The 14,836-nt window shown below is 44.5% G+C and overlaps 1 protein-coding gene across 1 annotated transcript in view; it reads right to left on the minus strand.

Moving 5' to 3' along the window:
• Positions 1-14,836, minus strand: part of LOC137063808 (dnaJ homolog subfamily C member 13-like) — a 97,957-nt gene that overhangs the window by 69,031 nt on the left and 14,090 nt on the right. The window contains 6 exon segments of the mRNA XM_067435075.1: positions 5,553-5,723; positions 6,541-6,632; positions 10,994-11,089; positions 11,204-11,410; positions 12,149-12,349; positions 13,800-13,841. Of these exon segments, the coding sequence (XP_067291176.1) occupies positions 5,553-5,723; positions 6,541-6,632; positions 10,994-11,089; positions 11,204-11,410; positions 12,149-12,349; positions 13,800-13,841 (809 nt within the window).

Here is a 14,836-nt window from a genome sequence, read left to right on the forward strand (position 1 = left end):
ATATTGACAGCGGAGCAGAGAACAGGACCCTCATAAGATCAGCATTAACACACTGTTTTAGGCACTCTGGGGCGAGTTATGATCAGTGTCTATGAGCTGGTGTAAGTGTATGGGTGGTTATGATCAGTGTATATGAGCTGTGTGTTATGATCAGTGTATATTGAGCTCGTGTGTTATGATCAGTGTATATGAGCTGTGTGTTATGATCAGTGTATATGAGCTGGCTGTTATGATCAGTGTATATGAGCTGTGTGTTATGATCAGTGTTATGAGCTGTGTGTTATGATCAGTGTATATGAGCTGTGTGTTATGATCAGTGTATATGAGCTGTGTGTTATGATCAGTGTATATGAGCTGTGTGTTATGATCAGTGTATATGAGCTGTGTGTTATGATCAGTGTATATGAGCTGTGTGTTATGATCAGTGTATATGAGCTGTGTGTTTATGATCAGTGTATATGAGCTGTGTGTTATGATCAGTGTATATGAGCTGTGTGTTATGATCAGTGTATATGAGCTGTGTGTTATGATCAGTGTATATGAGCTGTGTGTTATGATCAGTGTATATGAGCTGTGTGTTATGATCAGTGTATATGAGCTGTGTGTTATGATCAGTGTATATGAGCTGTGTGTTATGATCAGTGTATATGAGCTGTGTGTTATGATCAGTGTATATGAGCTGTGTGTTATGATCAGTGTATATGAGCTGTGTGTTATGATCAGTGTATATGAGCTGTGTGTTATGATCAGTGTATATGAGCTGTGTGTTATGATCAGTGTATATGAGCTGTGTGTTATGATCAGTGTATATGAGCTGTGTGTTATGATCAGTGTATATGAGCTGTGTGTTATGATCAGTGTATATGAGCTGTGTGTTATGATCAGTGTATATGAGCTGTGTGTTATGATCAGTGTATATGAGCTGTGTGTTATGATCAGTGTATATGAGCTGTGTGTTATGATCAGTGTATATGAGCTGTGTGTTATGATCAGTGTATATGAGCTGTGTGTTATGATCAGTGTATATGAGCTGTGTGTTATGATCAGTGTATATGAGCTGTGTGTTATGATCAGTGTATATGAGCTGTGTGTTATGATCAGTGTATATGAGCTGTGTGTTATGATCAGTGTATATGAGCTGTGTGTTATGATCAGTGTATATGAGCTGTGTGTTATGATCAGTGTATATGAGCTGTGTGTTATGATCAGTGTATATGAGCTGTGTGTTATGATCAGTGTATATGAGCTGTGTGTTATGATCAGTGTATATGAGCTGTGTGTCATGATCAGTGTATATGAGCTGTGTGTTATGATCAGTGTATATGAGCTGTGTGTCATGATCAGTGTATATGAGCTGTGTGTTATGATCAGTGTATATGAGCTGTGTGTCATGATCAGTGTATATGAGCTGTGTGTTATGATCAGTGTATATGAGCTGTGTGTCATGATCAGTGTATATGAGCTGTGTGTTATGATCAGTGTATATGAGCTGTGTGTCATGATCAGTGTATATGAGCTGTGTGTTATGATCAGTGTATATGAGCTGTGTGTCATGATCAGTGTATATGAGCTGTGTGTTATGATCAGTGTATATGAGCTGTGTGTTATGATCAGTGTATATGAGCTGTGTGTTATGATCAGTGTATATGAGCTGTGTGTTATGATCAGTGTATATGAGCTGTGTGTTATGATCAGTGTATATGAGCTGTGTGTTATGATCAGTGTATATGAGCTGTGTGTTATGATCAGTGTATATGAGCTGTGTGTTATGATCAGTGTATATGAGCTGTGTGTTATGATCAGTGTATATGAGCTGTGTGTTATGATCAGTGTATATGAGCTGTGTGTTATGATCAGTGTAAATGAGCTGTGTGTTATGATCAGTGTATATGAGCTGTGTGTTATGATCAGTGTATATGAGCTGTGTGTTATGATCAGTGTATATGAGCTGTGTGTTATGATCAGTGTATATGAGCTGTGTGTCATGATCAGTGTATATGAGCTGTGTGTTATGATCAGTGTATATGAGCTGTGTGTCATGATCAGTGTATATGAGCTGTGTGTTATGATCAGTGTATATGAGCTGTGTGTCATGATCAGTGTATATGAGCTGTGTGTTATGATCAGTGTATATGAGCTGTGTGTCATGATCAGTGTATATGAGCTGTGTGTTATGATCAGTGTATATGAGCTGTGTGTCATGATCAGTGTATATGAGCTGTGTGTTATGATCAGTGTATATGAGCTGTGTGTCATGATCAGTGTATATGAGCTGTGTGTTACGATCAGTGTATATGAGCTGTGTGTCATGATCAGTGTATATGAGCTGTGTGTTATGATCAGTGTATATGAGCTGTGTGTCATGATCAGTGTATATGAGCTGTGTGTTATGATCAGTGTATATGAGCTGTGTGTTATGATCAGTGTATATGAGCTGTGTGTTATGATCAGTGTATATGAGCTGTGTGTTATGATCAGTGTATATGAGCTGTGTGTTATGATCAGTGTATATGAGCTGTGTGTATGATCAGTGTATATGAGCTGTGTGTTATGATCAGTGTATATGAGCTGTGTGTTATGATCAGTGTATATGAGCTGTGTGTTATGATCAGTGTATATGAGCTGTGTGTTATGATCAGTGTATATGAGCTGTGTGTCATGATCAGTGTATATGAGCTGTGTGTTATGATCAGTGTATATGAGCTGTGTGTTATGATCAGTGTATATGAGCTGTGTGTTATGATCAGTGTATATGAGCTGTGTGTTATGATCAGTGTATATGAGCTGTGTGTTATGATCAGTGTATATGAGCTGTGTGTTATGATCAGTGTATATGAGCTGTGTGTTATGATCAGTGTATATGAGCTGTGTGTTATGATCAGTGTATATGAGCTGTGTGTTATGATCAGTGTATATGAGCTGTGTGTTATGATCAGTGTATATGAGCTGTGTGTTATGATCAGTGTATATGAGCTGTGTGTTATGATCAGTGTATATGAGCTGTGTGTTATGATCAGTGTATATGAGCTGTGTGTTATGATCAGTGTATATGAGCTGTGTGTTATGATCAGTGTATATGAGCTGTGTGTTATGATCAGTGTATATGAGCTGTGTGTTATGATCAGTGTATATGAGCTGTGTGTTATGATCAGTGTATATGAGCTGTGTGTTATGATCAGTGTATATGAGCTGTGTGTTATGATCAGTGTATATGAGCTGTGTGTTATGATCAGTGTATATGAGCTGTGTGTTATGATCAGTGTATATGAGCTGTGTGTTATGATCAGTGTATATGAGCTGTGTGTTATGATCAGTGTATATGAGCTGTGTGTTATGATCAGTGTATATGAGCTGTGTGTTATGATCAGTGTATATGAGCTGTGTGTTATGATCAGTGTATATGAGCTGTGTGTTATGATCAGTGTATATGAGCTGTGTGTTATGATCAGTGTATATGAGCTGTGTGTTATGATCAGTGTATATGAGCTGTGTGTTATGATCAGTGTATATGAGCTGTGTGTTATGATCAGTGTATATGAGCTGTGTGTTATGATCAGTGTATATGAGCTGTGTGTTATGATCAGTGTATATGAGCTGTGTGTTATGATCAGTGTATATGAGCTGTGTGTTATGATCAGTGTATATGAGCTGTGTGTTATGATCAGTGTATATGAGCTGTGTGTTATGATCAGTGTATATGAGCTGTGTGTTATGATCAGTGTATATGAGCTGTGTGTTATGATCAGTGTATATGAGCTGTGTGTTATGATCAGTGTATATGAGCTGTGTGTTATGATCAGTGTATATGAGCTGTGTGTTATGATCAGTGTATATGAGCTGTGTGTTATGATCAGTGTATATGAGCTGTGTGTTATGATCAGTGTATATGAGCTGTGTGTCATGATCAGTGTATATGAGCTGTGTGTTATGATCAGTGTATATGAGCTGTGTGTTCATGATCAGTGTATATGAGCTGTGTGTTATGATCAGTGTATATGAGCTGTGTGTTATGATCAGTGTATATGAGCTGTGTGTTATGATCAGTGTATATGAGCTGTGTGTTATGATCAGTGTATATGAGCTGTGTGTTATGATCAGTGTATATGAGCTGTGTGTTATGATCAGTGTATATGAGCTGTGTGTTATGATCAGTGTATATGAGCTGTGTGTTATGATCAGTGTATATGAGCTGTGTGTTATGATCAGTGTATATGAGCTGTGTGTTATGATCAGTGTATATGAGCTGTGTGTTATGATCAGTGTATATGAGCTGTGTGTTATGATCAGTGTATATGAGCTGTGTGTTATGATCAGTGTATATGAGCTGTGTGTTATGATCAGTGTATATGAGCTGTGTGTTATGATCAGTGTATATGAGCTGTGTGTTATGATCAGTGTATATGAGCTGTGTGTTATGATCAGTGTATATGAGCTGTGTGTTATGATCAGTGTATATGAGCTGTGTGTTATGATCAGTGTATATGAGCTGTGTGTTATGATCAGTGTATATGAGCTGTGTGTTATGATCAGTGTATATGAGCTGTGTGTTATGATCAGTGTATATGAGCTGTGTGTTATGATCAGTGTATATGAGCTGTGTGTTATGATCAGTGTATATGAGCTGTGTGTTATGATCAGTGTATATGAGCTGTGTGTTATGATCAGTGTATATGAGCTGTGTGTTATGATCAGTGTATATGAGCTGTGTGTTATGATCAGTGTATATGAGCTGTGTGTTATGATCAGTGTATATGAGCTGTGTGTTATGATCAGTGTATATGAGCTGTGTGTTATGATCAGTGTATATGAGCTGTGTGTTATGATCAGTGTATATGAGCTGTGTGTTATGATCAGTGTATATGAGCTGTGTGTTATGATCAGTGTATATGAGCTGTGTGTTATGATCAGTGTATATGAGCTGTGTGTTATGATCAGTGTATATGAGCTGTGTGTTATGATCAGTGTATATGAGCTGTGTGTTATGATCAGTGTATATGAGCTGTGTGTTATGATCAGTGTATATGAGCTGTGTGTTATGATCAGTGTATATGAGCTGTGTGTTATGATCAGTGTATATGAGCTGTGTGTTATGATCAGTGTATATGAGCTGTGTGTTATGATCAGTGTATATGAGCTGTGTGTTATGATCAGTGTATATGAGCTGTGTGTTATGATCAGTGTATATGAGCTGTGTGTTATGATCAGTGTATATGAGCTGTGTGTTATGATCAGTGTATATGAGCTGTGTGTTATGATCAGTGTATATGAGCTGTGTGTTATGATCAGTGTATATGAGCTGTGTGTTATGATCAGTGTATGAGCTGTGTGTTATGATCAGTGTATATGAGCTGTGTGTTATGATCAGTGTATATGAGCTGTGTGTTATGATCAGTGTATATGAGCTGTGTGTTATGATCAGTGTATATGAGCTGTGTGTTATGATCAGTGTATATGAGCTGTGTGTTATGATCAGTGTATATGAGCTGTGTGTTATGATCAGTGTATATGAGCTGTGTGTTATGATCAGTGTATATGAGCTGTGTGTGATTGACGTACTGGGCGGCGCGGCGAGGAACCTGAGGTGAAGGCTCTCCACCTCCTCATCCACAGGCACACTGAGCAGACCCCAGCGCTGACCGCGCCGCGTGGGGGCCATCTTCACACACACATCCCTGTTCCCAGAGGCCCGCACGCTGTCCAGCAGGCTCGCCAGCAGAGAGTCCCTACACACACACACACACACAGGTGGTCAAACACACACTAACGGCCGGCCTGTCTCAGTCTCACCCTGCGTCCCAATCCGCACACTATTCATACTAAATAGTACTCGAAAACAGAATTTGTTTATCTTTAATCGTGGTGTGCTGAAAGAGTATGCCAAAGAGACCCGGATGATGGTTTACTATTGCCGGTCAGAATCTGAAGTGCGGATCGACGCACACTAACAGCTGATATTACCCACAACCCATTGGGAGTTGGACGAGGATTCGATTAGAAATACAAACGCAGATAAAAAGTGTTAAAAAACTACAAACATGGCGGTTTGGCGAGTCTGACGGTTAAGTGGAGAAGTTTAGATAAAGGTTTGAGTGGCCAATTATTAGTATTTAACCTGACAAAAATATATATTTATTCAGTGGTGTCCACATTATATATTACCTGCAGCAGCACTGAGAACTTTTGTAATGACACGTTTGGCCATTAACTTATAAATGCTCATTATAATTAAACTGCAAACACACGAGGAGTCTCTGCGTTAAAGACACACACACGGCAGATCAACGAGCGGCTACACTTCTCTCCGATACGGCAGGAGATTAATCTGAATGTGGAGGATTTTAGCTGAAGATGATTGACAGGGCAGTTTAATCTGCGATGGGATGCTCGTAACTAAGCAACAGAGTCTGGTAAAGATGGCGAAGTAGTCCCGAAGCTTGCTTACTTTTCTTCTACACACTCAAAAGTATGTGCTTTCATACTTTTAGGACGCAGTATAAGTGGGTGAACTGGGACGCAGCATCAGTGTCTGTGGTGCCTTACCTGTCTGTGGAGCAGTACTTCCGGATCTGTCCCCTGATGAACTCGATGCTGAACACCTGAGGGTTCTCCGAATCACAGATCAGAGCAAACACCTGCACACAAACACAACACACACTCCACGTCAGCATCCACTCATAACATAATACACTTCACACTAAGGATCCATTATTAAGTGCATTAACTAACAATGTACTGCAACACGTGTTGCTCATCAGCTGTTCATTGTTAATCATACGATACATCACCATAATGTTATCATGGACACTTCAAAATACTGGGAATAATTATTTATTACGAATCATTCAAACTTTTAGCATGCATTTCCCCATCAACCGATTGAAATGCACAACTCCGCTGCATGAAGACTTCATTAGATAACATCAACTGAAGATGAAACATTTATAAAGAATTTATTAATATTAGTTAAATGGACTGCATTTATAAGTTAATGTGCAACGCGTTATTAAAATCACAAAAAAGATGGAGACGGACAAGACAGACGTCAGTGAAGCAGACCAGCTGAGAGCCAAACGCCGACATGAAGCCCTAACTAGTATGGAAATACTTTGAATAGAAAAAAAAAATAACATGTGGTTGTCCTGGATATCCAATTTGCAAAAAATGTGGATGCAAAGTGGCTGCAAAAGGAGGAAACACACAGAACATGAGAGAAGCTGAGGGGTCCCTCTGGATGAGAAGGAACAAGTGTGTTCAAGGTAATCACCCAAGCCCAACAGAGGCCACTCTGGGCGGGTCAGAGAAGCTAAGGGGTCCCTCTGGATGAGAAGGAACCAGTGTGTTCAAGGTAATCACCCAAGCCCAACAGAGGCCACTCTGGGCGGGTCAGAGAAGCTGAGGGGTCCCTCTGGATGAGAAGGAACAAGTGTGTTCAAGGTAATCACCCAAGCCCAACAGAGGCCACTCTGGGCGGGTCAGAGAAGCTAAGGGGTCCCTCTGGATGAGAAGGAACCAGTGTGTTCAAGGTAATCACCCAAGCCCAACAGAGGCCACTCTGGGCGGGTCAGAGAAGCTGAGGGGTCCCTCTGGATGAGAAGGAACAAGTGTGTTCAAGGTAATCACCCAAGCCCAACAGATGCCACTCTGGGCGGGTCAGAGAAGCTAAGGGGTCCCTCTGGATGAGAAGGAACCAGTGTGTTCAAGGTAATCACCCAAGCCCAACAGAGGCCACTCTGGGCGGGTCAGAGAAGCTGGATGGGTCCCTCTGGATGAGAAGGAACCAGTGTGCTCAAGGTAATCACCCGCGCCCAAAAGAGGCCACTCTGGGCGGGTCAGAGAAGCTGGATGGGTCCCTCTGGATGAGAAGGAACCAGTGTGTTCAAGGTAAATCACCCAAGCCCAACAGAGGCCACTCTGGGCGGGTCAGAGAAGCTGGATGGGTCCCTCTGGATGAGAAGGAACCAGTGTGCTCAAGGTAATCACCCAAGCCCAACAGAGGCCACTCTGGGCGGGTCAGAGAAGCTGGATGGGTCCCTCTGGATGAGAAGGAACCAGTGTGTTCAAGGTAATCACCCAAGCCCAAAAGAGGCCACTCTGGGCGGGTCAGAGAAACTCGATGGGTCCCTCTGGATGAGAAGGAACCAGTGTGTTCAAGGTAAATCACCCAAGCCCACCAGAGGCCACTCTGGACGGGTCAGAGAAGCTCGATGGGTCCCTCTGGATGAGAAGGAACCAGTGTGTTCAAGGTAATCACCCAAGCCCAACAGAGGCCACTCTGGGCGGGTCAGAGAAGCTGGAAGGGTCCCTCAGCATGAGAAGGAACCAGTGTGTTCAAGGTAATCACCCAAGCCCAACAGAGGCCACTTTGGGCGGGTCAGAGAAGCTCGATGGGTCCCTCTGGATGAGAAGGAACCAGTGTGTTCAAGGTAAATCACCCAAGCCCACCAGAGGCCACTCTGGGCGGGTCAGAGAAGCTGAGGGGTCCCTCTGGATGAGAAGGAACCAGTGTGTTCAAGGTAATCACCCAAGCCCAACAGAGGCCACTCTGGGCGGGTCAGAGAAGCTGGAAGGGTCCCTGAGCATGAGAAGGAACCAGTGTGTTCAAGGTAGTCACCCAAGCCCAACAGAGGCCACTCTGGGCGGGTCAGAGAAGCTGGATGGGTCCCTCTGGATGAGAAGGAACCAGTGTGTTCAAGGTAATCACCCGCGCCCAAAAGAGGCCACTCTGGGCGGGTCAGAGAAGCTCGATGGGTCCCTCTGGATGAGAACGAACCAGTGTGTTCAAGGTAATCACCCAAGCCCACCAGAGGCCACTCTGGGCGGGTCAGAGAAGCTGGAAGGGTCCCTCAGGATGAGAAGGAACCAGTGTTTTCAAGGTAATCACCCAAGCCCAACAGAGGCCACTCTGGGCGGGTCAGAGAAGCTGGATGGGTCCCTCTGGATGAGAAGGAACCAGTGTGTTCAAGGTAATCACCCAAGCCCACCAGAGGCCACTCTGGGCGGGTCAGAGAAGCTGGAAGGGTCCCTCAGGATGGGAAGGAACCAGTGTGTTCAAGGTAATCACCCGCGCCCAACAGAGGCCACTCTGGGTGGGTCAGAGAAGCTGGATGGGTCCCTCTGGATGAGAAGGAACCAGTGTGTTCAAGGTAATCACCCAAGCCCAACAGAGGCCACTCTGGGCGGGTCAGAGAAGCTGGATGGGTCCCTCTGGATGAGAAGGAACCAGTGTGTTCAAGGTAATCACCCAAGCCCACCAGAGGCCACTCTGGGCGGGTCAGAGAAGCTGGAAGGGTCCCTCAGGATGGGAAGGAACCAGTGTGTTCAAGGTAATCACCCGCGCCCAACAGAGGCCACTCTGGGTGGATCAGAGAAGCTGGATGGGTCCCTCTGGATGAGAAGGAACCAGTGTGCTCAAGGTAATCACCCAAGCCCAACAGATGCCACTCTGGGCGGGTCAGAGAAGCTGGACGGGTCCCTCTGGATGAGAAGGAACCAGTGTGCTCAAAGTAATCACACAAGCCCAACAGATGCCACTCTGGGCGGGTCAGAGAAGCTGGACGCGTCCCTCTGGATGAGAAGGAACCAGTGTGCTCAAGGTAATCACCCAAGCCCAACAGAGGCCACTCTGGGCGGGTCAGAGAAGCTGGAGGGTCCCTCTGGATGAGAAGGAACCAGAGTGCTCAAGGTAATCACCCAAGCCCAACAGAGGCCACTCTGGGCGGGTCAGAGAAGCTGGATGGGTCCCTCTGGATGAGAAGGAACAAGTGTGTTCAAGGTAATCACCCAAGCCCAACAGAGGCCACTCTGGGCGGGTCAGAGAAGCTGGATGGGTCCCTCTGGATGAGAAGGAACCAGTGTGTTCAAGGTAATCACCCAAGCCCAACAGAGGCCACTCTGGGCGGGTCAGAGAAGCTGGATGGGTCCCTCTGGATGAGAAGGAACCAGTGTGTTCAAGGTAATCACCCAAGCCCACCAGAGGCCACTCTGGGCGGGTCAGAGAAGCTGGAAGGGTCCCTCAGGATGGGAAGGAACCAGTGTGTTCAAGGTAATCACCCGCGCCCAACAGAGGCCACTCTGGGTGGGTCAGAGAAGCTGGATGGGTCCCTCTGGATGAGAAGGAACCAGTGTGTTCAAGGTAATCACCCAAGCCCAACAGAGGCCACTCTGGGCGGGTCAGAGAAGCTGGATGGGTCCCTCTGGATGAGAAGGAACCAGTGTGTTCAAGGTAATCACCCAAGCCCACCAGAGGCCACTCTGGGCGGGTCAGAGAAGCTGGAAGGGTCCCTCAGGATGGGAAGGAACCAGTGTGTTCAAGGTAATCACCCGCGCCCAACAGAGGCCACTCTGGGTGGGTCAGAGAAGCTGGATGGGTCCCTCTGGATGAGAAGGAACCAGTGTGCTCAAGGTAATCACCCAAGCCCAACAGATGCCACTCTGGGCGGGTCAGAGAAGCTGGACGGGTCCCTCTGGATGAGAAGGAACCAGTGTGTTCAAAGTAATCACCCAAGCCCAACAGATGCCACTCTGGGCGGGTCAGAGAAGCTGGACGCGTCCCTCTGGATGAGAAGGAACCAGTGTGCTCAAGGTAATCACCCAAGCCCAACAGAGGCCACTTTGGGCGGGTCAGAGAAGCTGGAGGGTCCCTCTGGATGAGAAGGAACCAGAGTGCTCAAGGTAATCACCCAAGCCCAACAGAGGCCACTCTGGGCGGGTCAGAGAAGCTGGACGGGTCCCTCTGGATGAGAAGGAACCAGAGTGCTCAAGGTAATCACCCAAGCCCAACAGAGGCCACTCTGGGCGGGTCAGAGAAGCTGGATGGGTCCCTCTGGACGCTCTCCCACACACACGCACGCACGCACACACGAAAACACGCACGCGCAAACGTGCACACGCACACACACACGCTCTAGAATTACTTAACATTTCATAAATCCATTAAAATGGAACCCAGACAAATTAAAAAGAAAAAACGGAAGTGTGTTTTCCGAGGACAGACCTCTCCGAAGGGCTTGACGGTGGTGATGTTGTAGGAGGCGGGGTCTCGCTCCACCAGACACGTCTCTGTGAGGGCCAGGATCCTCTTCACCGGCTCCTGAGAACGCACACACACACACACACACACACACACACACACACACACACACACACACACGTCACCCAGAGCCCGAGAGCGCAGAAGTGTGTGTGACTCAGCAGCTCATCTCACCGAGTGGCGTGGTGTGATCTTCTGCACGATGAACTCTGTGAGTGAGGTGATGGACTCGTCGGAGCCGTACTTGCCCAGCCGCTCGCACTGGAAGCTCTGGAAGCTGAGCGGCTCCTTCCGCAGCCGGAGTGTGATGCCCAGGAAGCTGCCGGCGTGCTCGATCGCACTGCGGATGATCTCGTCACGGTGCTCAGAGGCAAACAGATGCTGCACACACACACACACACACACACACACACACACACAGAGAGAGAGAGACAGTCAGCAGTGCACCGCAAAACATGCTCTTCTTACGCAGTAGTTTTCTCTCGTTTCTAGTCCAAACATCTACAATTTCTTACATTAAGAAAAATTTACTAGACAAGTACAAATTATTGCCTTGCTTTGGGAAAAGTAACTCAAAATGAAGAGTTTTTGCTTAATCCTTCAAATAATATTCATACTCTTGTGTAATCGACGCCCCATCCTAAATAAACCCGTCTCTTGTGTGATACTCTGAACTCTCGAATATTCAGCTCTAATCTGACCTCTAACCTGTGCGGTGTCCAGAATAATAATCCTCCGCTGTGTGTTAATAGGCCAGAGGAGAACTGAGTCTGGTTTCTCTAAGGTTTATTTTTCTCCATCATGCCCTGATGGAGTTTCGGTTCCTTTGGTCGCCTTTGGCTTGGCTTGCTCAGTTGGGGACACTAACATTATGATCAAAGTTTTCTCACCCCATTGGCAGATTATTTATCTTATTTTAAGCAAAAACTCTTGTCTAGTAAATACTCCTTGTTTTAAGATTGTTTAGATGTTTGGACTAGAAACAAGACAAAAATACTGAGTAAGAAGAGCATGTGCACGCGCACACACACATGCACACACGCGCACACACACACGCGTGCGCATACACGCACAGACACAGACACACACAGACAGACAGACACACACACACACACGCACCAGCCTGCCGAAGCCGCCGTAGAGCAGGCAGAAGCCGCCCTGGTAGTCCGACACCTCGGCGAAGCCCTCCAGGCAGCGGTAATCATACGAGCAGAGCAGGCGATGGGTCTGGGGCTCGATCTGATCAATGCCCCCCGGAGTCACCTCCAGACACACACTCCTCCGAGAGTCGCTCCAGTGGTGCTTAAAGCAGGTGTAGCGCTGAGGAAACACACACACACCAATCCTCAGCCGCTAATGTGGGATAATGACAGAGCTCATTGAGACGGAGATTATTCCGACTGGAGGAGCGGCGCTCACGGGCCTGACGGAGTACAGTGGACACATCCACAAGTCACTAATCAGGAGATTTATTACAGCGCCTCCACAACGCCAGTACAACACTCGCAAATTATGTAAATTATTATTACAATTATAATTATATTTTAATCTGGGTGACTAACCAGTATCCTCACTGCAAAATAATGCTCTTCTTCCTCAGTATTTGTGTCTTGTTTCTAGTCCAAACATCTAAAACAGTCTTAAAACAAGAAGTATTTACTAGACAAGCAAAAGTAATTGTCTTGTTTTGGGGAAAATAACTCAAATGAAGAGAGTTTTTGCTTAAAATAAGATCAATAATCTGCCAATGGGGTGAGAATAATAATCTTAATTCAAACAGAAAACAAGATTATTTTTCTTATTTTAAGCAAAAACTCTCTTCATTTGGAGTTATTTTTTTCCCCAAAAACAATTTTTTTCTTGTCTAGTAAATGTTTCTTAATGTAAGAATTTTTTGATATTTTGACTAAAAACAAGACACAAATACTGAGGTAGTGTATCATTAGCCATCGCTAATAAATGCTTAGATTTTTCTCGCCAGTGACACACACATTTCAACACAACATTTCACTTTATCTACACATTGTCCAATAACACAAACTTACTTTAAATTATTATTATTATTATTATTATTATTATTATCATTATTATTATTATTATCATTATTATTATTATTATTATTATTATTATTATTATTATTATTATTATTATCATTATTATTATTATTATCATTATTATTATTATTATACAAAGCAAAAGCTATGCAATGATATTTGGGCTACAGATGCCATAATAATGCTCGTCTCTGCTTGGTTTGGTGCAAAGATATCTCATTTTGATAAAAATAACCGTTTATATTTCAATATCTATCTAAATATTAAGATGTTGTTATCCCGGCGATATATGATCTGAAGTAATCTGTTTAACGGAAGTATGGTCTCCCCAGCTCTGCCTTTCAGGGGTAAAGGTGTGCCGATGTTCAGTTCTCGACCGTACGAAGGCATTATAACAGGACTGCCGGATTGATGAATAATCTCTACATTATAACCCTGCTATAAACTCAGATCGGACAGCTATTAAAGGAGCACATGATCTTAACCCACGGCAGGTGCTGGGAGAGGTGCGTCTTCTGTGTAAACGCGCATTAACTTTCTCTGGTCTTTGCTCCTCTGAGCGGTGTACAAATCTTGGTATCTCTTCTTGACGGATCGCTTCCTGTACTCCTGAGTTGTAAGTCTCTTACGATAAAAGCGTCTGCTAAATGCATAAATGTAAATGTAAACGATGAATGCGTGTGTGTATGTGTGTGTGTGTGTGTGGTTATACTCACTCGTCCGGTGATTTTCCCCTCGGAGAAATCCGTTCTGAATCTCTGTGGAGCAGAAAGTGCTGGAGTTAATGCTGCATGATAACGGTTAAACTGATAATCATGATTATTGATCGCGATTATTCTATGAATAAGGGAGTGTAGTTGTGGCCATTTTGCATGTTCTTCACCAACCTGCCCTTCAGCCAAAGGCCTGTAGGTGGCGCACCGACTTCATTTAACCAACTATGATAACTCCATTAGATGGTAAATCAACACTAAACACTGGTTTTGATGAACGCTTTGTAATCTATATTCACATTAGATGTTAAGGTACATAACTTGTTTTGCAAATGAGGCAAACCACAGATCAGATTGCCCTGCAAACTCGTAAAGCAAAGAACGATGCCCTTAGATATAATATAAATGTCCTGGCTAGGGCCCTTCTAAAGCGCTCGACGTGGCTTAATGCACTAACACGCGATATTAAAAGATCAAACTCCGTAAACATGACAATAAACCATCCTGTAGCATTACAGTTTCCCGATTGCATCAGTGTTTGCAGAATAAATGCAGCTTCGTAACCTATAAGGCGGAGATCCGAGGTCAGTAGCTGAACTCACGGCTGAAGGTTTGATCATGGCAGATTTACTCACACTAACAGCACGAGTGTGTGTTCAGATCATCAGCACTGCGTCTGCAGTAGAGGAGCGGCTCAGGGTGGCCACACAGATGAAGTTAAACACCAAAGGAAAGTTTCTCCTTCTGAGGGAAACGCTCTGTGTGGGGGATTTCAGCTGTGTGTATCTGGCAACCCACGCATGACTGAGTGGAGGCTCGCTACCAACGCAAGATCACAAACCCCAAAGACAAAACACGCTACGGACAAATAACCAGCGGCACAATATCCTGACGATTATTAGAAATCAATCGAGAGAAGCTGATATCATGAAGAATGGGTCAGGTGTGTGTGTGTGTGTGTGTGTGTGTGTGTGTGTGTGTGTGTGTGTGTGTGTGTGTGTGTGTGTGTGTGTGTGTGTGTGTGTGTGTGTGTGTGTGAG

Source organism: Pseudorasbora parva, chromosome 24 (assembly GCF_024679245.1).
Source record: "Pseudorasbora parva isolate DD20220531a chromosome 24, ASM2467924v1, whole genome shotgun sequence".
NCBI lineage: Eukaryota > Metazoa > Chordata > Actinopteri > Cypriniformes > Gobionidae > Pseudorasbora > Pseudorasbora parva.